The sequence below is a fragment of the Cryptomeria japonica genome, chromosome 5 (assembly GCF_030272615.1).
Source record: "Cryptomeria japonica chromosome 5, Sugi_1.0, whole genome shotgun sequence".
NCBI lineage: Eukaryota > Viridiplantae > Streptophyta > Pinopsida > Cupressales > Cupressaceae > Cryptomeria > Cryptomeria japonica.
In genome coordinates, this window is record NC_081409.1 from 111,634,956 (window position 1) to 111,658,181 (window position 23,226).

At 37.9% G+C, this 23,226-nt stretch overlaps 1 protein-coding gene across 1 annotated transcript in view; it reads left to right on the forward strand.

The window, feature by feature from the left end:
* LOC131067125 (uncharacterized) overlaps positions 1-11,892 on the forward strand; it is a 72,625-nt gene extending 60,733 nt beyond the window's left edge. The window contains exons 4-5 of the mRNA XM_058002060.1: positions 11,025-11,174; positions 11,429-11,892. Coding sequence (XP_057858043.1) covers positions 11,025-11,174; positions 11,429-11,687 — 409 coding nt within the window. The 3' untranslated portion in view covers positions 11,688-11,892. The remainder of the gene's footprint in view (positions 1-11,024; positions 11,175-11,428) is intronic.
* Positions 11,893-23,226: the final 11,334 nt, after the last annotated feature.

The following is a 23,226-nucleotide window of genomic DNA, read 5'->3' on the forward strand; positions in this document are numbered from 1 at the left end:
AAGACAACTACACGAAGCGAGTGCAATCTTCACAGGTCGTGTTTGAAAGATTTTAAACCATTGATTAACACCATCAGAGAACAATGTTCATCCCATGATTTAGATTAAGTACACACATAAAATAGCTTAGTCCAACCTTGCACTGTTGATAAAAATTATCTATCAACAAAAGGTATGAGCTAGCGATCTTCACCTTAAAACTCTACAATCAACCTTGTTCATCTAAATGCCTAAAATAAATCTAAGTGAGGAAAGTGAAAACATCTAAGCTACAAAATAACACAAGTGCATACCATTAGAGAATAATATAACATTGTTTATTACTTCAATAGCTTATTGTAACAATTTCATACAATCTCCCCCCTTTACAAATGAAGGGGTGACCCCCTTTTATAGGCCTCCAAGAGGAAAATGGACAACCAAGATTACAAACCAATCAATGGCTAAGATTAACTTGCAATACCCTAAAGGGTTTGACCAAAAGATTCCCAACCATGATGCCAAGTAGTGGGAATTGTAAATGTTGTTCAATTTACAATTCAATATGCAAGATGTATTCTAATTTTATTCTTTATATCTATGTATTATCTATCTCTATTATAATTCTGATTATCTTCTTTGTTTGGTAGGTAAGGAGTATTTATTGATTTCAATATCCTTTTCACAAATACCAAATGATATATATATATGAGAGGGGAGGATCAAGCAGTGCCTTGACCGGTCATGTCTTATGGACACGACCGATCAAGACACTACTTGATCGCACCCCTTTGCATATGTTAACAACTGGTGTTTTAATTATTTACCAGCCCGATATTAATCAGGGTTCACGTAACATAATATATATGCCAATTGGTATTAATGGTGTTGTTTGGCGTGGCATATTAACCTGTAGTAATCGGTGTCTATGTTAACCGACACCGATCACTAACTAAAGGTTTTATATATTAAACGGTGCATACTATGCCACCCGATAGCAACTCGATAATCTTATTTCATTTGTTGGGAACACATCCGATATAGATCGGGATAGATGGTTAACCTGATAACTAATGCCATAATATGATTATCGATATTGATATAAATGAGGAATGATTATCAAATAAAATAGCTTGAAGTTTTCTTAATAGTATAATCGATAGGATAAATGATCGAATGAGAGACTTCATTTATCTCTCAGTCAATCATTTATCTTACCATAGCTACCATGCATTAACAGGAATAAACATCAATAAGGAATCATATCCACTACAAATTAATTGCTCCGTGCTCTAAAAATGGCGTCCATAATGCATTAAATGCCCTATTACATGCAACATCGCTCAACATGCATTAAATGCACCACTATCTCCTTAAATATGCCAACTGCCATGCAATTGATCAGCTACTACCTGGTCAAATATTCCCCAACAATAAATGAACCACCATGTCCTCATGCAATTAATAGATTCTCGTCCAAAATTGGATGACCATTATCTTGTTCATTTATAGCGAATGCGATGAGCCTGGCTATGATAGCTTCCAGCTCCCAAACGAAGGCACTTGGCACAGTCTCCAGTTTGAATTCCATAAATGAAATCTCCTCTTCACACTTGGAGAAAAACTTCTCCCGTCTTGATGTTGCTTCGGAAGAATTTTAACAATTTGTCCACTTTTGAAGGAATCCTCTATGTCTAGAGAAAATTCTTGTAGAGAGAACTTTCATCCAAAAGGAATTTTCTTGTGTTCTTGTACTTATCTTGTTCTGAAAGAAATTTTCGATCAATCCATCACTTTTCCAATTTTTTGAGGAATTCTTTCCATTTTGAGCTCTGGAATTTAGGAGAGAAAATTCTCATTCAATTTTCCTCGTGCCTTGGAATTTCTTCATCTTGGGCGTAATTTTCTCCTTGGGAAGAAATTTCTTTGAATTTTGAATTTCTAGCCAACTCCACGTTCCATTTTGTCCTCTTACATACCTTAAATGAAGGAGATGATTTTTTGAAATTTGGAATTTTCCTCCCTAACACCTCCTTGGCGTTCTTTACCTTCCTTGGGCATATTTCTTCATGAGGGAAGGAATTTTCATTTTGGAGGACAATTCCTCCATAACATCATTCTAGCACCCATCTCTGGCCTTGAGCGCCATTTCCACCTTGTGGAGGAACTTTGGAATTTTTTGTCTTTCCTCTATACCATTCTAGCATTCAATCCTCTACTTGGGTGTTGTTTGGCCTTGATGGAGGAATTCTTGCTTGGGGGAGAAATTCCTCTTGGACCTTGTTTTGGCACCCATTCCCTAGCTAGAGCGCTAATTTCGCCATGGCTGAGGATTCTTAATCAATTTTGGAAATTCTTCCTTGCCTTAGACATATTTACTCATCATTTGGATTTCTTTGCCATTTTCGGATTGAAGTGGGATTTTTGTGCCTTAAAAGATTTTTTCATACTTTTTCCACTTCAGGAAAGAACTTCATACTTGTCACTTTTTCTGATCACTTGTCTGCTTTTTCAACTTTCTGGATTTAGACTTGTATTTTTCAAGAATGCTCTAGCTTCAGTGCCTTGACCAGATGGACCTGCCAAAAATAGACTTACTAAAAATAGCAAGTACTTCCAAACATCATATTAGGGCAAACCGGGACAGGGTGACACTAAAAATAGAAATTGCTAAAAATAGTTTTTTTTTTGCGAAATTAGGCCAATCTAGGATGCAGTGAAACTTACTAAAAATAGAAAGTTCTCAGAATTCGCTCAAATTTCACTGGAAGCTTCCTTGAAGGGTCTGGAGTCTCTTGACTTCATTGCAACGTTCAAATTTTTCAAAACCTTAAGAAAATGACCTCAAATCTAAGTTTGAAGGGCAAAACCCTAAAATAGACAAAATAGGTTCCAAACTTAGTCAAATTTGCTCAAAATAGTTGCAGACTTGATCAGAATTCATCAAAAACACTTGCAAACCAAGGAGACTGAAGAGATTGCTGCGAAAAGACCCAAAGAACCAAAACCAAAAGACCAAGAGGACCTAAAAAGTAGGGGGTCCTGTTGTGACCATTTCACACATCGCCCCATTAAAATGGGGACCCCCTCTTTTTGCTCGTTTGTGCTCGCCTTTCTCTCTGCTTTTTAGGGTTTTGGTTTAGTATGTCAGTCGTCTGGACTAGGGTCAAGCCTTAGGGTTCCCGTTTTAGTGTTTTCAGGCCAGGATCCAGTCAATCTTGAGAGCTTTTTGAGCTTCCTCCCGTAGGATGCAATTTTGAATAAGGTGAATTCGTCAGGTGGTCAAGTGAGTTGGTCTAGGTTCAGTCGGAATTTTGATGCAGAGTCCAATTTTTGCCTAAGTGTTGATGATGAGTTATGGAATCTTGTATGATTGAATGATTTTGACCAAATTTTGGAATTTTGATGATTGATCCCGGGTATTGGAAATGACCTAACTTTGCCTTGTGAAGTGATTAAACCCTTGAAATCGTGATATTTTGGCCTGTGGAAGACAAATCGCTCCTATCCCTCACTGAAGGACCGGAGCTTGTTTCTCAAAATTTCACTGTCCTTGCAGGATCAAGATGATTTTCGGATTGGAAGATATAAAGGGGGGCATGTTCTGTCCATTGAATATAATTTGAAGAAATTTACAAACAAGGAAATGTGCCAGAAGGACAAAATCGCTCCTGTCCCTCACTGAAGGACCGGAGCTTAAAATCCAACATTGCCTTGTCTTTGCAAGATTTCAACAATTTCGCGATTTGAGGAAAACAAAAGAAGTATATCTTATCAGTTGAATATAACTTGAAAGTATCATAATGAGGAAAATTGGCCCTAGAAGCAAAATCGCTCCTGTCCCTCTGCCAGGGACCAGGGCGAATTTTAGTGATAGCTCCGGTCCCTCTCCCAGGGACCAGAGCGAATTTCCTTATAGGGCAAAATTTGGGCGAAGATCAAGTGAAGATTAAGTTTGAAGCAAGAAAAGAGGGTGTAACGAACCCATTGAAGATAATTTGAAGATTGTAAAACATCGAAGCGAGGCCCATATTTGCCTAGGCGCTCCTGTCCCTCAGTCAGGGACCAGAGCGATTTCTTCCTTAGACCAATTTCTCACCAAGTTGAAACAAATACCATGCCAAGGATAAGTGAAAGGGGGCACAACGAGTCCGTTGAAGATAAATTTGGAAGTTAGCAAAGCACGATTGAGCCTACAAGTGTAAATTCGCTCCTGTCCCTTAGCCAGGGACCAGGGCGAAATATTAGTTATGTGGCTTTTCCTCCAAGTTTTAAATCACTCCAAGTCAGGGTACAAGGAAGCAATGATGTCTGGAACGCCTCGACAAAGAATGAAGTTACAAAGATCGCCAAAGATGAAGGATTTGCACTATATGCCCAAGTTCGCTCCTGTCCCTCAGTCAGGGACCAGGGCGAAATCTCTAGGTGTGCTTAAGTTTTGAATGTCAATCTCGTTTCATACGTTCACAAAGGATCAAAGGACATTGTTTTACATTGTGAAGGCAATTAAGAGTTGATAGGAACAAGGATGAGCCCAAGACATCAAAAATCGCTCCTGTCCTTCAGGCAAGGACCAGGGCGATATTCACTACACTAGCCAGTTCGTTCAAAAATCACGTCAAGGCAAGGACGTACAAGGTTGCACAAGGGCAAAAGTGTTCTTGAGAAGGTGATATGCGAGAAATCAAACGTCAAAAAGTGATCAACTTGAGCAAGGAGACAATATCGCTCCTATCCTTCAGTCAAGGACCAGGGCGATATTCACTAAATCTATCATTCGTCCCAAAAGATCATGTCAAGCAAGGGTACACAAGATCGAATATATCATTTGAAAGGTCATGAACGAGAAGTTAAGGTTAAGAGATGACGAGTTTTGGCTAGAACGCAAGGATCGCTCCTGTCCCTCACCAAGGGACCAGGGCGAAAATCATTCAAACATCAAATGTGCCTTGTAAAAGACAAGTAAATTATGCGTGCTATGAAGGGATAACGTTGTTACTTGCCTCGTGATGAAGATTGGTGATCGAAGAAACAAGGATCAAGGAGAAACACAAAATTCGCTCCTGTCCCTCTCCCAGGGACCAGAGCGATATGGTTTGTATTTTTCATCTCCCAAATTTTGGCGCTAATGACATTTTTCAAATTATATTAAATGCTAAGATCGATGAAAATTGAAATATTTAATTAAAATTGGCATTTAAAATTGTGCATGAACATTTATTAATTATTTGTTGCCTTTAAAAAATCCAATTAATTAAAAACGAAGGCATTAAATGAATTAATTATTATTTTAAATAAAAATTGGGGCGCTTGGGTTTTATTTGCTTTATTTTATAAAGTCGGCCCTTAATTTTATTTAAAATTTGTTTTTAATTACCTTATTTTACCAAGTCGGCCTGGAGGTAATTGAAAGGGCAAGCGCCTATAAAGGGGAGGTAAATTATTTCATTTTCAAATCATCATTCAACCTTCATTTGCATGCGATTTGGAGAAGACAAGGAAGTGCGAAATTATCATTAGAGAGGAGTGCGAATTTCATCAAGGATACAAGGTGCGAACATCATCAAAAGGAGTGCGAAGTTTGGTTGGAGTTGAGCGAACTTTCCATCAAGACATTGAAGACCCCCCAAAGGTGGCGAAGTTGCTAAGGAGGACGTTCGTTTGAGAGAGATTACGTTGAAGTCATCAAACATTGATTTTTGCCTAGGCGAATTTCTTAATTTTGCATTTTAGAGTTAGCTCTCAAGTGAGGTATGGCGAAGTCTTCTCTTGTCTTAATTTTGATTTTGATCGTCATGGTTTAAATTTTGAATTTCAAGTAGCTTAATCGTTTTTAGGAAATGATAACTCAAAGACTTATCATGAAGTTTCCTAAATTTAATCTCTAATCTAATCTATGTTTTACATTGCAAAATCTATTACCTATTATGAAATGTTGTGTAGGTGTTACGATGGCGACCCCGAAGGCGGGAGCATCCACCAGTCGTCCAGCTCTTGTGAAAGAAGATCAAAAGAACGAAGAACTGGAGACCAAGATCGTGTCTAAGTGGAGCAACATTGGAGATACCAACTTGGGCAACTTCAGTACGAAGAAGTTTCGAGAGGTCCCTTATATTGGCAAGCCATCACCTATCGCCAGGAGGATAATTGAAAGTGGCATCATTAAGGCGGCCGGCTTCCCTCCAGCAGTCCAGTGCCATGAGTTGATGATCGAGTGTGCTCGCCATTATGATCCTCAGTCCAGAACGATCGTGTCCAAGGAAGGAGACACTTTTGCTTATCTTTCAGAGGAGGCTATAAGTGAAGCTTTTCACTTACCAGAACATAAAGATATGATTTATAAAAGCTTAGAAGGAGCCAAATCCATGTACGAAGATGATCCAGATGCTTGCCTAAGCATCATCAACAAGAATTGGTTACTTAAGAGTCGTCCTCGCTTAGCAAGATCCCGAACACACCACATAGGATCGATTTCCAGGAGGAGTACAGAGATTTGATAACAATGCTCAACCGAGTCACAGGAGACCCTCAAGCCTTCTATTTTGAGAAGTGGATGTTCTACTTCATCCAAGTGATAGTTCAGGGAAAAGGAACTTGAACCTGGTTGGGACGCTGCTCTTCTCCAGGCATTTGATCAGGTCATCCACTTGGAAGAGAGAATGAAGAATCTTCTCGAGATTCCCATTGCTGAGATCGAAGGAATCGTGTCTAGATTCATTGCATATGCTAAAAAGGAGCATTGGAAAGGGAATAAGATTCTAGATGAGAGGTTATTATAGATGACATGGCACCTTAATTGTCATTGGTCTATGTCTCCTAGATTTTCGTGCCAAATTTAATAATTGGCTATGCATTTAATGTTGTGCAATAAAAGGGGGACTTTTGTAATAAAACCCTAATTAGGGTTTAGGTGTCATAATCTTGGCCATTGATCTTCTTTCGATCTGGACCGTTCATTGTAATTGAGGATGCTATTTATACCCTCATTTCTTTTCATTTTAAGAAGCTAGAAAACTAGAACTAGAAAATCAGAGAGAGTTAGAAATTATTGATGTATTAGAGAATTAGAGAGTTTAGAAGCAATTTACTTTTGTAGCAAGATTGAGCTTTGAGAAAGGAATTCAAACAATTGTTGTACATGATGGCTTTGAGATCAATGAAATATTGAAGTTATGGTGTTTTGTTGCAATTCTCTTGGTTATCTTCATGGTTGTTCATTTTTCTTGAATCATTCTCAATCAAAGTAGTGTGTTAATTCGAAGGACAAAGTGTTGGACTTGATCTTTGGTAGGATTTGCTTTCCAAACCACTAGCTTCTTGCTGATTGTAGGAACGCCTTGCGTGGTCGACTGGAGATATTTGAATCACTTAAACCTTCAATCGTTGTTGTATCTTGGATATGTACCTTCGTGGTAGTGTCCTTGATCTTTGATGTATTGAAAAATCATTTATTACCTTAGAAGATCGCATCAATTTCAATTGAGTTGTTAATTTATGGCAATATTGAAGTTGGTAGAATCTCACCAAGCCTTGTCCACATTAAGTCATTCTTAGGGTTAGATTAGATTAGACCTCTCGCAAACCCTACTCTTTTGGCATTTTTTGAAAGTTTGTTTAGTTTAGGAAAAATCTTCGGCGACGTAAGGCCCCTTGATAACACAGCAATCACAATGACCACTGGTGCTTATCCACACGTAGAGACCCTACTAAAAGAACATTGGAGTCATCCTAACTGATCCTTCTTGCGATATCTTCAGCAGTTAGCGACTTTATTCAAGAGAGGATAAGATGCCTTTGGGTATTTTATTCTGTGTATGATTGTGTACAAAATACACGTCAACAAGTCCCCATTTGGAATGGGGTGATGTGTGATTAGGTCACAACAAGCCCGACCACTTCCAGTTAGTGCTCATCCAAATCTCCAACCTGCCTTATACCCAGTCGGTGGGGTCTCAAAAGTCCGACCACCTTGAAAGCATTTCCTGTGACCCTTCGAAAGTCCGATCAAGGTGTGGAAGTCTTATACTTGGCAAGATGAATATTGATTGAGGTAAATGCTTGGTGTTTTGGGGGATAGTGATGATTGACTTGGGTGAAATCCTCTAGCAAAGACTTGAAATGCTTTAAACCAGCTAATGGGATAAGTGAAGTTGACACCTTTGGGTCATTGTCAGTGATCCCCTAAAAGTCCAACCTACTTCATCCCATTGTCAATGACCTCCCAAAAACCTGAACTAATTGCATCACTGTCTGTTCGGGTCAAAACCCTGACCACTTCCAATCAGTGCCTCTTCAAAACTTCGATCAGCTTGGCATCACTGTCAGTGACATATCGAAGTTCCTACTTGCTACATGTTAGTGTCAATGACATTCAAAATCATGCCCAAGGACTTGAAAATGTGTTTGTGCTGCTAGAGATTGGAATGATTTCAATGTTTCAACTTAGAAGCGATCAAGTTGATGAAAGATGCCAATGATTTGAGAAGGGGAGATGTCACTATCAGCGACCCCTTAAATCTCGGCCTGCCTAGTGTAACTTCCTGTGCCCCTTTAAAAGCCCGACCTTGTTGAGGAGACTGTCAGTGCTCCTTCAAATGTTCGATCTCCTTATGACGATTGTCAATGCCTGCCAGAAGTCCGACCTGTCAGTGCTCTATCAAAAGTCGGAACTGTCAATGCCCTATCAAAAGTCCGAACTGTCAATGCCCTATCAAAAGTCCGACCTATTGTAAAGTACTTTCAGTTGTTACTAGAATCAGGAATCAGGCTTAGAAGAGTGATCAGCAAGTCAAATCTATAAGCAACTAAAATCAGACATGAAATCAAGTAAAATCAGATCAAAATTCAGACCATGAAGTGGCTGAAAGCATGAAAATCTGACCTCAGGGACTTCAATCAGACCTAAAGACATCACTTAATCAGACAAATCAGAGCATGTAGAGATGAGAGATAGGTAAAATTAGTATGCATCATATGTATTTGCCACCCTCTTGTTTGTTTTGCAGGTAAAAGCGACACTTCTAGGAAGAATTTCACCACATAAGTAAAGGCAAGGGCCCAAGGAAGAACTTAGCAACAAATGATGAAAATCAGCTCAAAGATGATGGCAAGTTAAAGACAAGTGAGATAGGAGGCAAGTAAGAGTATGATCAATGCATTCACGACATCAAGGAAAGACACTATAAAGCAAGTGTGGGGTGTGGCATCAAAGGAAGTCAACACATATACTTCACTCTTTCAACTTTGCACTTCAAGCTAAGGAGGTATATACAACATGAGGGTAACAGCTTGCTTCATGAAGAGAGAGATCTGACCACATAGAAGAGATCAAGGAAGCATAAGATTTACAAGAGAAAGCATGAGAATGCATGTGCTAAAGGAATAATATTTTCACAATCTTGAATTTCCTTCGGAAATCCAAGAATTATTCCCAATACATCAAGAGAGTTATCCAAGACAGAGGTCTCCAGTAGAGGTGATCAAGACATGAGACAATTCCAGAAGAGTTAATCAAAGTTAGAAAGATTGATCCCCAAGGATAATGCAAGTTGGGAATATCTCCTACCTTCGTCTCATTCATAATTGGGCTTGGAAATTTTGAGTATCAAGAGATATGCTTCAATCACAAACTCTTGTGATGAGTTACAAGGATTATCTAGCTAAGGTGGCGCCCAGTCATTACCAACTCATCTTTAGACATCACTCCAAGTTGAGGCGTCCAGATTCAATGCACTTGGCTCATCCAATGAGGTGGATAACTACCACATGTGGGCCTAGAGTACGATGTACCTACCCTCGTCATTCATTGGTCGGATATTCAAGGAAGGACAAGTGTCCATTTTATTGTAATTTAATCATTGGTCAAGCATTAAATGCTATGTAATGGGTATAACAAACCCTAATTAGGGTTTTATATCTTTCAATCTTGGTCATTGATGTGGATTCGATCCTGGCCACTCATTGTAATGAGAGCACCATATAAGGCTCCACTCCTTCATTTGTAAAGGTTAATAGTGAATGGTCAACAATTAGTAGAAAGTAGTAGATAGCAAGCAGACAGCTAGAGTAGAGTAGGAGAAAATAAGATTGTTGTCAAGACATTGTTGCAAGAAGCATGTAAATGTCATTGAAGATATGGTGAACTTCATATGTTGATTCAGCAGTTTGCATGGTCTCTACTTCTTGTTTATTTTTACGTTGATTAGATAAATGAAAGATTCATGTGCATGATTGATGGTGAAGCTCCTATGTTCATACTACTAGTATTTCATTGATTATGAAGTATCTTGCGTAGTCAATTGAACTCATTTCTGCCAAGCTTAACTTCAATTACTACTACTTCATTGATATGCATTGTCTTGATGGTGTCTATTTTTGTGGTAGTGATTTGAACATCATATGCTTACTTTAGGAGATCACACTAAACTTTGTAGAGTTGTTGCTTTGCATGGCAAAGCAAAATCTAGTCGGGTTTCACCAAAGATTGTCCATCGCTCATGCATTCCTAAGATTAGATTAGCTTTCTCAACCCTTTATTCTTTTGCTATTTTTTTAAGTCAAGATAGTTTCCACGTTCCAGCAACATTCAAGCATTCAAGATTCAACGTAAGTCCCCTTGTGATTCCAGCAAAATCACATCATACACACCGAGTCTATCCAAGAGCACGTCAAGACCTAACATTCCGAACCTTGGAGTCACCTCCTATGATCACGAAGTTTAGCATAAGAGGGGATTTTGTTCAAGAGAAGATAGAATACTTAGTATTTTTACTATTTTATTCTCTGTTGCATAGTGCATAAAAAACACATCAACAATTCCCCCATCCCCAAACCCATCTGCCTGTCCCCTTGTTAGGAAACTCCATGGGACAGTTTAAATTTTAAATTTTCTCATAGAATTCATAGGATTTGATTCATGAGTTATTTTTGAAATTTAAAGAGGAACATTTTTGTTGTCCATTGTGTGCTTGAGCATCAAACAGCTATGCATAATATATTTTCCAAAATTTTAATTGATGGCTAAAAGGCATTTTATTTTGAAACAGGTGGTTTGTTGAACATATGATGAATCTAGGATTTTCAAAAACTTTATCCGACTGGCTTGCTAGTAACCTTAAGAGAGTCAGCACTTCCAGTGAAGAGGTGACTTGGGTTTTTGATCTTGAAGGAATATTTGAGATGTTCCAATCTTACAGGTATTTTAAGCACGAGTTCCTGTAATCTATCTCATTTATCATGTCCGATATAGTAACATGGCTTAGTAAATTGTCGCTACATTTCAATGAAGTCCACGTACATAAATTACTCAGTAGACAATTTATGGATACACAGACAGTCTTTTCTTTGATGTCTTTTTTTGATATTTATTATTTTCCTTGCACGCTCATAAATTTTATACTTAATTATTGTTTTTGAGTCAGTTGAATTTTAAATTGATTATATCTTACAGGGAGAAGAGCTATTGGTCTTTGTTGGAACATCCACCTCAAGGGCTAGATATTTCCATTGTACGTGCAGAGAAAAGCGATAGATGGAACTCTTCAGTGCTTACTCAATTGGAAAGTGTCACAAATAAAGAAAAAAATGTTGACACTGGAAGAGTTTTCTATCACGTTCTAAAAAATGCAGGGCATTGGGTACACATAGACAATCCAAAGGGCCTGATAGATATAATGGCCCCATCTTTGATTAGATTGTCAAGCTCTTGAGACTAAAGATTCTTGTAACAATTTCAATTTCAAATAAACATGACCCGCTCCCAGAACCAGTTGAAATTGTCTGCATAGAGGGCATAATCTTCATATTTGACGTGAATTGCTTCACAGCATGATTAGGAAAGCCATCAAGCATTTGGATTTGATGTGAAATGCATGTAGTCATTTGTTTTTATAATTTATTAATAAGTTTGATTCATTGTGTATGTGTTCTAAATTTGGATACTCTGTTCTGAGTATCTTATTTTGTTAAGAACTCCAACAGTTCTGCTTTCCCCTGTTGTTTTGCTTTACAAATTTGTCTTGACATATTTCAATTTTCAGGGGCTTCTCACTCACCGTATGCTGTAAATTTTACCACCTAAACTATTTGAAGCTGGCATCGCAATTTTGTTAAGAATCAGTTCTTCCAGCTAAGATCGAATTCTACGAATGTGTTTTGTAAACTCAGTTGTATTGTCCACCCAATTTACTTTGATTTCAACAGAGTTAGTAATCAATTTGCAAATCTGTATGCCATGATGTGTTGCCTTGAAAGAAATTAGAACACTTTTTATTGACATTTGCATTCATAACATCATACATTAAATCTCAAATTAAAAAAATCAATAAAAATTTGGCAATTCATTTTAAAACTGGCCTACATCCTCATCTCATTGACAATAACAGAGTAAATTAGTTATTTGGTGTTTCTGAGATTGACAATTATGCTGCAAGTTCCACCTAGCTATAGAATATAAAAAAAAAAAAATAACGATCTAAAATAGTCATCCAAACATAAAACGCAAGTTAAATAATTATAGTAGAAGTGGATGATGTCAAGTAAGACAATAGTGTTGCCATTGGAATAACTGGATTGATCCAAGCTACCCAAGTTTAATATCCTCATTTGTGGTGCATAAAACTGCTTATGCTCAAGCAAAGTAGCTAAATAGTCGTGGGAATTATTCGTTTGTGTAACCAAGGACCATAGCGACTCTGCATTGTGCAAGGTGGAGGCCACTTTGGGTTTAAGGTAAATCAAGTAGAGCTTGACCACCTTGAGTTGTATAAAAGATTTTGAACTTCCCCAACAGAAGATAATCGAACAGTTCTTATGGATAGACCTATGAGTTTTTCTCTAATCGAAGTTATGGATAGCCTTTTGTGATCCATTATCAAGATATAACTGTGATACTTTATATAATCAAACATATGAGCCGCCTTATGTGAATATTTTTCTATTCAAAGTTTTGAATTGTGTTTTCTGACCCATTATCAAGATAGGAAAGGATTTTATGCTTTAGTTTCTTAAGTAGAATTTTCTGATCAGCATGTTAAAAAGCAAGGGACCACAGCTGCACGTTCATAGAATATTTGTTAAACATTGGTTGTGGGTGTCTTCTTTAAACAGTCAGTTGTTTGGGTGTCCGTCTTCAAACAATTAGTTGTCCAAGTGTACAATTTAACTTGCGTATCTTAGATGATGAATTGTAAAGGGTGATCTGATTGTTGATCAGCAAAGTATTCACTAGTCTATCAAAAGCTTTGTCTAGATGTGGAAATGGCTTCACCAAGATGATGCAAGAGCATCGTAGGGTTGGTGCAGTTTTTTGTCACCCAAAAATATATGTTTTATTTTCTTTAAGTTTAGTTTGTCAGGCTATTCAGAGTTATTTTTAGAGTTTGCCTTCATAGTTTTGATACTATTTTACATCAAGCTTGAGAACATATACGGTAGTGGCACATGATTGATTGAGTTTTGTTTGCCACATGAATATTTAGGCCTAATTGATAGTCCAAAGCATGTTTGCTAACATTTGATGAAGTAGTCATCCTATGGATGCTGTGCAGTGATACCATTGAGCATTATTTGCTTATATCTTATGATTTGCAATGTTGCAAAGTTGAATTATTCAAATTGCAATTGTTTTTATTTGTTTGGAAGGTAAGAGGAATACATCCCATGGTGGTGAAGAAAGGGACGAACTGAATCATTCCCAAGGTACATGTGTACATGCTTGGCAATTTGGGGCCATGATGATCCTTAGTAAAGACCTATTTCTTGGTGCCCAATAGTAGGATGCTTTTCAATGCTTGGGAATTGATGAAAAGAGATTGTAAAAGATTATTATTTCACGAGGCTTAATTTATTTGATATGAGTTATTTCCTTAAGGTTTTGTTTATTTCCTACATGAACTAAATGTTTAAGACTCATTTGAATGGTGAGGTTGGAGGCAAAAATGAAGAGCTTGGATTGAGGGTTTGGAGTAGCATAATCTGGGTAGAAGGCTTCTTTCAAGTGAAATGCGAATGCACATGATCAAAAATCTAGTGGCAAATCAAAAGGATTTGACTATGCATTGCTTATGGTCTAAGCAAAGGATTGAAAACTTGCGGTATTGCTCATAATGCAAAATTGTTCATTGGGAAAGAGTTCCTAGTGAAGTCCATTGTATTGGACTGTTAGTCCTTCCATTTGGTAACTATTGTTAGGCCAAAAGGCTTGATTATAATCCCTAACAACTTGGTGCAGTTAATGGGAGAAGAAATAAATAATCTTTTCTTCTCTATTAATTTGTTTTGTAACTTGACTTGTTTTGTTGTTTAAGTAGATTTGGGTGTTAACTACTTAGATCTAGAGGTAATCTGCATGGTTGGATTGTCTTTCATTAGATCATCCATTTGTGACTGCATCACAAGATCTAGAGCCAACTTTTAGAATATGCAGAAGATTGACTAAAGTGCTAAATGTCTATGATTGAACATGCTTGATATGTGGGACATGCCAAACTTGAGGGAATCCAATGTGTTATAAATTGAAGCAATGGTAACAAACCAAGCATGAATTGTAATGAAATATAAAAAATAGATAGGAAAATGTAATGAAATATGAATTGTAAATACATGGTAACAAGGTGATCAAGAATGCAAAGTGAGACTATTCTCTACTTGGGTAATGAAAATTATCATTGAATGGGGGCTTGTGCAAGGAATCCTCTATTTGAAGGTGGGGGGAACTTGAAATGCATTTTGTTAGCATCATATGATGCAAAACATAGTCATGGAAATTGAGCTCCCGAATGTTGCTAGTCTACTTAAATAAAGATGGTAATAGATGGAGCTCATACAGTTGATATAGACAAAGACGCATTGAAGGTATGTGCATTCATTCATTTTTTTGACATTTTATAATTGTAATGGTGAAAATTGCATAACTTAGACGTTTTCCTTTTATTTTTGTCATACTTGTTGTATGCACATGTACAAATGGGCATAAACATAGTGCAATTATTTTATTTGTTTATTTACAATATTGTTATACTAAGGGTTACGATATTCACAATAGTGTCCTTTGCACACTCGACATTGTTTTGCATGCAACAAAATGAGGGCATTCTATTGAAGGTGAAGAGAAACAATAGCGCAAGTGGGTGTGATGGAATCCCAGTTGTAACACCCTAAAAAGTGATAACAATATATCAAGGTGTTGACATTATGCATGACATAAGGGAAAAGATCAAATGTGTTGTTTTCCCTCTAGGATTTGTACACAAAAGTGGGTAACTCCTTGGCACCTAACAACGATTAGAGTAATTTCTTTTAATTACCAAAATAATAGAACTTAAATTTTAATATTGCAATCAAACCAAGCATTTAGAACTATTTTAATGTTCCTTTAACTCATTTCATAATTAAATAAAAACCGACATAATATTTTTCAACACAAAATTATAATTTAAAAATAAGTATAATAAATTTGAGAAGCAAATACACAATTATCAATTACATAATTAAATCAATAGTAAAGTAATTAGCTAAGGGCCATGTTGATGAGTTTTCTATGCACTTCATACACAAAATAAAATACCAAGGTATCTTATCTTCTCTTGAACAAAATCTCCTCAAATTATGAACTAAGTGATCACTTGAGGTGACTCCAAGATTCCAAATGTTAGGTCTTGATGTGTGGATAAGCTCAATGGTTTGATGTGATATGGCTGGAATCACAAGGCAGACTTATGTTTTGCATGAATGTTGCTGGAACGTAGAAATTTACTTGATTAAAAAAAGGACAAAAGGGATTGAGGGTTTAGAGAAATCTAATCTAATCCCAAGATCAATGATAACAATGGATAATGTTTGGATGGACACATTCCTTAAACTAAGCTTTGCTTTGCCATGCTAGGAACAACTTCACAAAACTAGTGCGATCTTCTAAGGATGATAAAAGGTTTTCATATCATGAACATCCATTCAAATACCCAAATATGACATAATTTGAACATATATCCAGAATTGAACTTAGCACAATAACAAGGTTCATGCTAACTTTGCACTGTAGCTTACAATAAGCAAACCAAAAAAATATGAACCAAAGAATTATCAACATCCACACACTTCTCCATCATAATCAATGAACTTCAACTAAAACTTGAGAAGTAACAAGAAACCATGCAACATGTAGACATTACACAGAGAAATCCACCATGCTTCAATGAAGAACATGTATTAAAATCAACGAGTCTTGACAACAATTCCTTCTTTCCTCCCCCTACTCTACTCTACTCTACTTGCTATCTAATTGCTATGTATGAACTATTAACCTTTACAAATGAGGAGAGCAAGCCTTATATGGACTACCCTTTACAAATGAACGACCATGATCAAATCCAATCATGGTTAAGATTACAAGATAAAACCCTAATTAGGGTTTTTTACACCCATTACATAACGTTTAATTCTTGACCAATGATAAAATTACATTGAATTGGACACACGTCCATCATTGAATTTCGACCAATGAAAGATGAGGTTAGGGAGGATAAACAATATTTGATAAAGTGACGTGTCACTTGCTCCACCTTTGAGTGAGCTAGGTTTGCTGAACTTGGACATGTTGACCTTGATTGATGAATGGAGATGAGTTATTGCCACCTTAGCAATTGGCATGCCTTGTAACTCATCACAAGTGTGTGTGATTGAGCAATATCTCTTGATACTCAACATTTCCAAGCGCTCAAGGTGATGATGGTGGGAGATATTCCCAAATTGCATCATCTTATTTAATTTGATCACCTTCACCTATCCTTCTTTATACTTGGGAATATCTCCCACCTTCACCTATCCTTCTTAATTTGATCATCTTCACCTATCCTTCTTTATACTTGGGAATTCACCTTTGTGTGTTTCACCTTGAATCTTGCATTAGACTTGAATTCCTTCACTTGAAGCCTTCATCTTGGATTACTCTCTTGTTGTACTGGCAACAATTCTTGGATTTTCGGAGGAAATTCAAGATTGTCCAACCTCCTCATCATGAATGCTTGATCCTCCTTGATTCTTGCAACCACCTCTTGTATTGTTGAATACCTTGATGACAGGCATATCTTTCTTCTTTGGAGGATAAATGTAATCCACCTCGGCCTTGTTGTCTTCTTCATATCCACTTTCAGGTTGGTGTTGAGTCCTCATGTGGCCTGATTTTGAGATGCATTCTCTCTTGCTGAAGTGCCTTGGAGAGCTTTGGTGAAGTCTTTCCCTTGAAGTGCATCCTTGCCTTGATGTTGCTCGTAGTCCACTCCTTCACTTTCTTCCTTAATCACCTGCAAAAACAAACAAGATACCATCAAATTTACCTAATATATATTGGTTTCACACATTTTTCAAACTTACTAATCTGATATGCATTCCTAATGGGGGTGAAATCGTGTTCTAACTTCTATTCTCATGTTTTATTTCACTCAACTTCAAACCTGATTGGGGTTTTAAGTCTAATATTTTTAACATTTTGAAGTCTGATCGTGGATTCTACCAAGCAAGGGATAATTTCTGCACTTTACCAAGAGGTCGTGGATCTTAGTAACCCAAGGAAAAATGCCTTTCGTTGGTCGTGGATTCTAGCAAGTGAAAAAAATATTAGATCATTGTCTTGGATTTTAGGAAGGGAAAGATTCTTCCTTGGTCAAGGATTTTAGCAAGTAAAGGTAAATTGTGATCAAGATCGTGGATTTTAGTAAGCAAGGGAAAGATCATGATCAAGGTTGAGGACTTTAGCAAGTGAGGGAAGATTTCTTCCTTGATTGTGGATTTTGGCAAGTGAGGGAAGATTTATTCCTTGATCATGGATTTTGGCAAGTAAAGGAAGATTTCTTCCTTGATTGTGGATTTTGGCAAGTAAAGGAAGATTTCTTCCCGATTCAATTTTTTGCCAACTTCAACACTTAGCCTATCCATTCGCTTTTAATATCATGCTGATCTTTACTCTCGAAGCAAGAATTGAATGAGTTCATCCTTCTTCTTCACTTCATGGAATCTTGCTACCTTCATGTTTGAGGTGTGGATCTTAGCAAGTCAAGGAAATGCTCAAGTCATGGGTTCATCAACGTCATCACTTTCAACATTTAAATCTATTCATTCAATTTACTTCAAAGAATCTCCATTATCACTCACTAAGGCATTACTCCACTCATTGTTGCCTTTAAAGTTCTCCAATCTTTGAGCCTCCACAAGTCGTGGATTTTGGCAACTCAGGGAAAAAATTGTCACCTCATCACTTAGGTCATGGATTTGACCAACTCAAGGAAAAATCACTCCTTGGTCGTGGATTTTAGCAACCCAAGGAAAAATGCAATCTAGGTCATGGATTTTAGCGACTAGAGGAAAAATATCATCCAAGGTCGTGGATTTTAGCAAGTGAAGGAAAAATATCACGCAAGGTCATGGATTTTGATGAGTGAAGGATAATTGCTCTTCAAGGGCATGATTTTTTGAAACCCAAGGATAATCTCACTTGCCTTCCTCAAGTTGTGGAGCATTGATCCCTTCACTTCTTCACGAACCGAGCCACTCACTTGATCATACATCATGATGTTGCATTTACCTTCATCGAATCGTGGATTTCATCAACACAAGGATAATCTCATTCACATCCACCTTCAAGTTGTGGATTTTGATGACTCATGGATAATCCACTCCAACCTCATCACTCATTGATTTCACCAAGTGTATTCTGACTTCTTCATAGGGTTGAGTTGGTGCTTTCTTTCCTTCAATCATCTCTTAAGACCTTGATTGATCTTCATCAAGCATTTTACCTTAGTTGATTATCACTTCTTAATTGTTCCTCATTTCTATGCTCTAACCTAAGGACATCCACTTGCTCACTTGCATGCTCATCACACCAAAGACTCATACCTTGATCTGACCTAGAGGTTGGATTGCGAAGCATCACCCAAAGTCTACCATGGCTCTCACCTATCACTTGACTCTCACTTGTCACTTGAGCACTTAGAGATTAGAAGACTCCAAACTAGCCTAGAGGAGAGCCTGATCACTGCTAGACTGCTCGACTTGATCACATCCTGATGTCAAAGGCATTGCATCCCCTCACAAGAAAAAGGTTAAAGACACCAAAATTATTGCCAAGCTAGAGGACTAAGTAAAAGAACTAACCTACAAGCAAAAAAGTGGGGGTCCCCATTTGCAATGGGGTGATGTGGAAAAATGTCACGACAAGTCGATAATTATTTCCTCACCTATTTCCACAATAATAACATAATTATAAATAAATAAATACCATTTTCCTCTACCTAATTTATTTGTTTTACACCCCGTTCATCCATTTAATTATGTAAAACTTGCAATAATATCTCAAGTAACCTTGGAAAAAAATGCAATACTATTTCAATCTTCTTAGTACCAAGTGAGAGCCAAGGGGACTTAGTAACCTTATTAAAAAATCACTAAATCATATCACCACATAATCACATAAATACATAATCTCAATCTTCTCAATACCATTGTACCCATAAATCACCAAATCATATCACAATATTCATTCAACTAAGCCAAAAAAAAGAGAAGCATTTGACCATGTCTATCTCCTCATCACAACATAATCCATTCACCACGTATACTTAATGCCAATCTACACGATACACTATAAAATTTCTTTGAGATAATCCACACCTCTGAACTCCAATACATGGATCATTCTTGACTGAAATGGGAAGATCCACACCCCATACAACCCCATCCTAAAAGAGCTTCAACACATAATACATGACACACCAATAGGGTTTTTAGACAATATTAAGAATATTCATGGAAAAATTATCAAGATTTTAAGCATCATTTTAACAACAACAACAACAATATATATTCTAATGTGGCTTCTACATCAATACTTCAACAAATTACTATAATTCTTTGATCTAGTTCTTAAATCCCCCCATTTCTCCAAAGTTCTCAAGCTCTTCCAACCATTCTCTTCTTTAAGCAACTTTGCATACAAAAAGTTCAAACAAAGAACAATTATTTAAATATAATGAACTTAGGGACTTTGCCACTAAAATTAGATTTGCTTCCAAATTTTGTCACACATTTTTCAAGGCTATAAACTTTTCTAGAATACATATTAAACACATTAACATGGTCCTATCTCATAAGTCATCACTTTAGGGGTCTTAATTTGACTCAAATATTAAGAAAATAATATTTCTCTTTTGTTCAAATATGAGATTTGACACTTAGGGGATTTAACCAAACATTATACTAACAATGATAAAATAATCATAAAATGAAAATTTATTAGCAAAGTTTTACACATAATACATTTACACAAGAAAACCTTAATCCCCTATTAGGATAATGTCTAAGTATATTGGAGAATCACAATAGTGGTTTCTTGATAACCACCACAAATTTCTATTAGTTATGAAACTTAATTTTCATACTTGCACACAAACATCAATATATCCATGATAATAGTTGAAGCATGACGACTCTCCCGTTTCTTCCCAACGACTCTCCCGCCTCTCTACATTTGAACGACGAATCTCCCACCTCTCTGCTTTTGAATGTTGCTGTTAGTGCCTTTGGTTTGACGGTGGTTTATGCTTCTCAGGGGTCTTCTGCTGTGGATGTCTAGGGCGTTCCCTCTTCTTCGGACTTACCCCCCTTCCTTCTCGCATAGGGGAGTCTGCTCCTATGATCCACGATCTGTCCAATGTTGCTGTTGCTGTTTGGTCTGATGCTCCTCAGGTGGTTGTTGTTGAGGCCCCCCATGTTCGGTTGTTGCTAAGGTCCCCCATGTTCGCCATGGGGTTTTGCCGGGTGCAACACCAACACTCCTTGGTTCTCCGACTGTGGGTATTGCTGCTGTCGGCTCTTTGGTTGCTGGGGTTGCGGCTTTGCCTAAACCTGCTGATGCTGTTGGTTCTTTGCCCAAACCTGTTGGCAAGTGTAGCTTTGCTTGTGTGGCCATGTCCTCCTTGTTAGGGTTTCAAGCAGATCCGAAGCAAATATGAACTAACAATTATATGCAAATTTAAATACAAAAGATAAAAGAATAAAACAGGACACAGCTAACACAGAGATTTAACGTGGTTCACCCAGAATGGGTTACGTCCACCATACACACCCGTCCAATCTTTCTTATTATCCAGCAAAAATAGTACATCAACCTTAGAATGCCTTAAGCATCCCGACCGCTTATAACATACGTTTTTAGGGCAAAAACAAAGTCGGCCTTTTTTGGGTTTTATTACAATGTCGGTTTTCATAAAAAAAATACCCCAAATTTTTTTTTCTCGGGGGCTCCCACCCCGAACTCCCGCTTTCCTCGAGTGCTGCCGCCCTCGAACCCCTGCTCGAGCCCCGACAAGGATATGTGCTGAGTGTACAATACTTTGCTGATCAGTCGTGACATTTCAACACTCATCCCTGTGCCAAATCCTCCCCTGTGGTGGTTTGTGGGCAGGATGTCGTGGACAACATTGGGTTCTACCAACACCGTGCTCTTGTGTGAAGATTCTCTAGGATTTGGCCTTCTCTATCGGACCTTCATCACTGGATAAGTGACTCTTGGCAGCCTTTGGTTGCTCTTAATATTGAGCTTTTCCCTTGTGTTAAAGGCTTTTTTGTTGCTTCCTTCACTTCTTCCGTTGATTGAGATTTGGTTTTGGGCATGCTGTGGGCTTGGGGAGTGCACTCCCTCTCTGTTAAGCCTTGGACAACTTCTTTTAACCTTCTCACTGAACCACTTAATGTGTGTCCAGTTTGGGTCCGACTCATCAATCTCCCTCTTCATTTTTGGGAGCACTCTCTTTATGAGGCTATCGGTAACTCTATTGGCCGTTTCCTAAAGGTCGATGAAGCTATGTCCTCAATGGACCACACTACCTTTTCTCGCATTCTTGTGGACATTGACATCTCCTCTCCTCTCCCAGGAGATGTGGTTCTCATGGTGGCGGATAGGCCTTGGACACAACTGCTGGACTTTGAGGGCCTCCTCTTCTGCTATAGGAGATGCTTCTCTATTGGTCATCTGGCTTCAGACTGCTCTATTCCACACCACAAAGGTGTTTCTTCCTGGTGGAAGAATGCTACTGCTGATCACTTAACTGTCAATGCCCTTGACTATGTGTCTGTTGACTCCTCCCATGAGGATGGTGTCGATGTTGTGCCCCTCACGACTATTGATGCTCCTGCCGCTCCTTTTATGGCCTCATCTCCTGAGGTCCCCTCTTCTGCTTCTCCAGTTCTCCAGCCTCGATCCCCTACTATTGGATTTGCTTCTGTTGCTATTGTTTCGTCACAGCCCGTTGCCGCTCTACAACAACCTCTTGCTGTTATGTTGCAACACTCTGTTGACACCTCTGTTTGTATCCCTGCAGGGTCCCTTCCGGTTGATCTCTCTTTTGATGGACCTATTGACACCATTACATGGACTATGGTTGCTTGCAGGCGGAAGGGGAAGTCTTCTCCCCTGCCCCTAACCCCCCCTCGTTGGGGGTTGGGTGGCTCCCTCCCCCCCTTGAGTGGGGTCTTTTTGTCCTCTGGTTGGATAGGATTCCTTGCCTGTCAGACTGTGTTTTTTTGTCATCGCCTTTGGGTTGTTGTTCTCTTTGCCAACATCATCTCTCTTAATGTTGCTTGTTTTCTTTTGATAGTTTTTGACTATGTTAAGGGTCAATGCCCTTGTTAACACTGCTTTACTAATAAAAAACATTTACAATTAAATCAATATATATAACCTAGAAATATCATAATTATGTTGGCAATATGCTGGATTTGGTTAAGTGTTGTCATTGATGTCAACACTGTATCCCGGTTGGACCTATCCTGGTTAGACTTGGTGTTTGTCTTGGTTTTGGCTATGATTTTGATCCAGTATGATTAGATCCTTGGATTCGGTTTTGGATGATTATTCAGGTTGGCTACATGCTTGTCATATTTAGTTGGTTCATGATTTGGTGCTCCGGAAGCTATTGCTTATGTTCCCGGTTGATATTTCTTGGTATCGGTTAGCTTTATTGGTTTACGATACTTGATGATTTGGTTAAGTGATTTTGGTCCAACTTATGGAAATGGTTTCTTATCATGCTAAAGGTCTTCTTGATCATGTTCTAATTGTTTGGTGGCTTCACATTGGTTGATGTGCTGATTTGGTGGTCCTATTTGGATCCATTTGATTATTATGTGTTATTGCATTAAGGGTTTCTACCGGTTGGTGAAACGTGTTGGCGATTGGTCTTAGCGTGATTTACG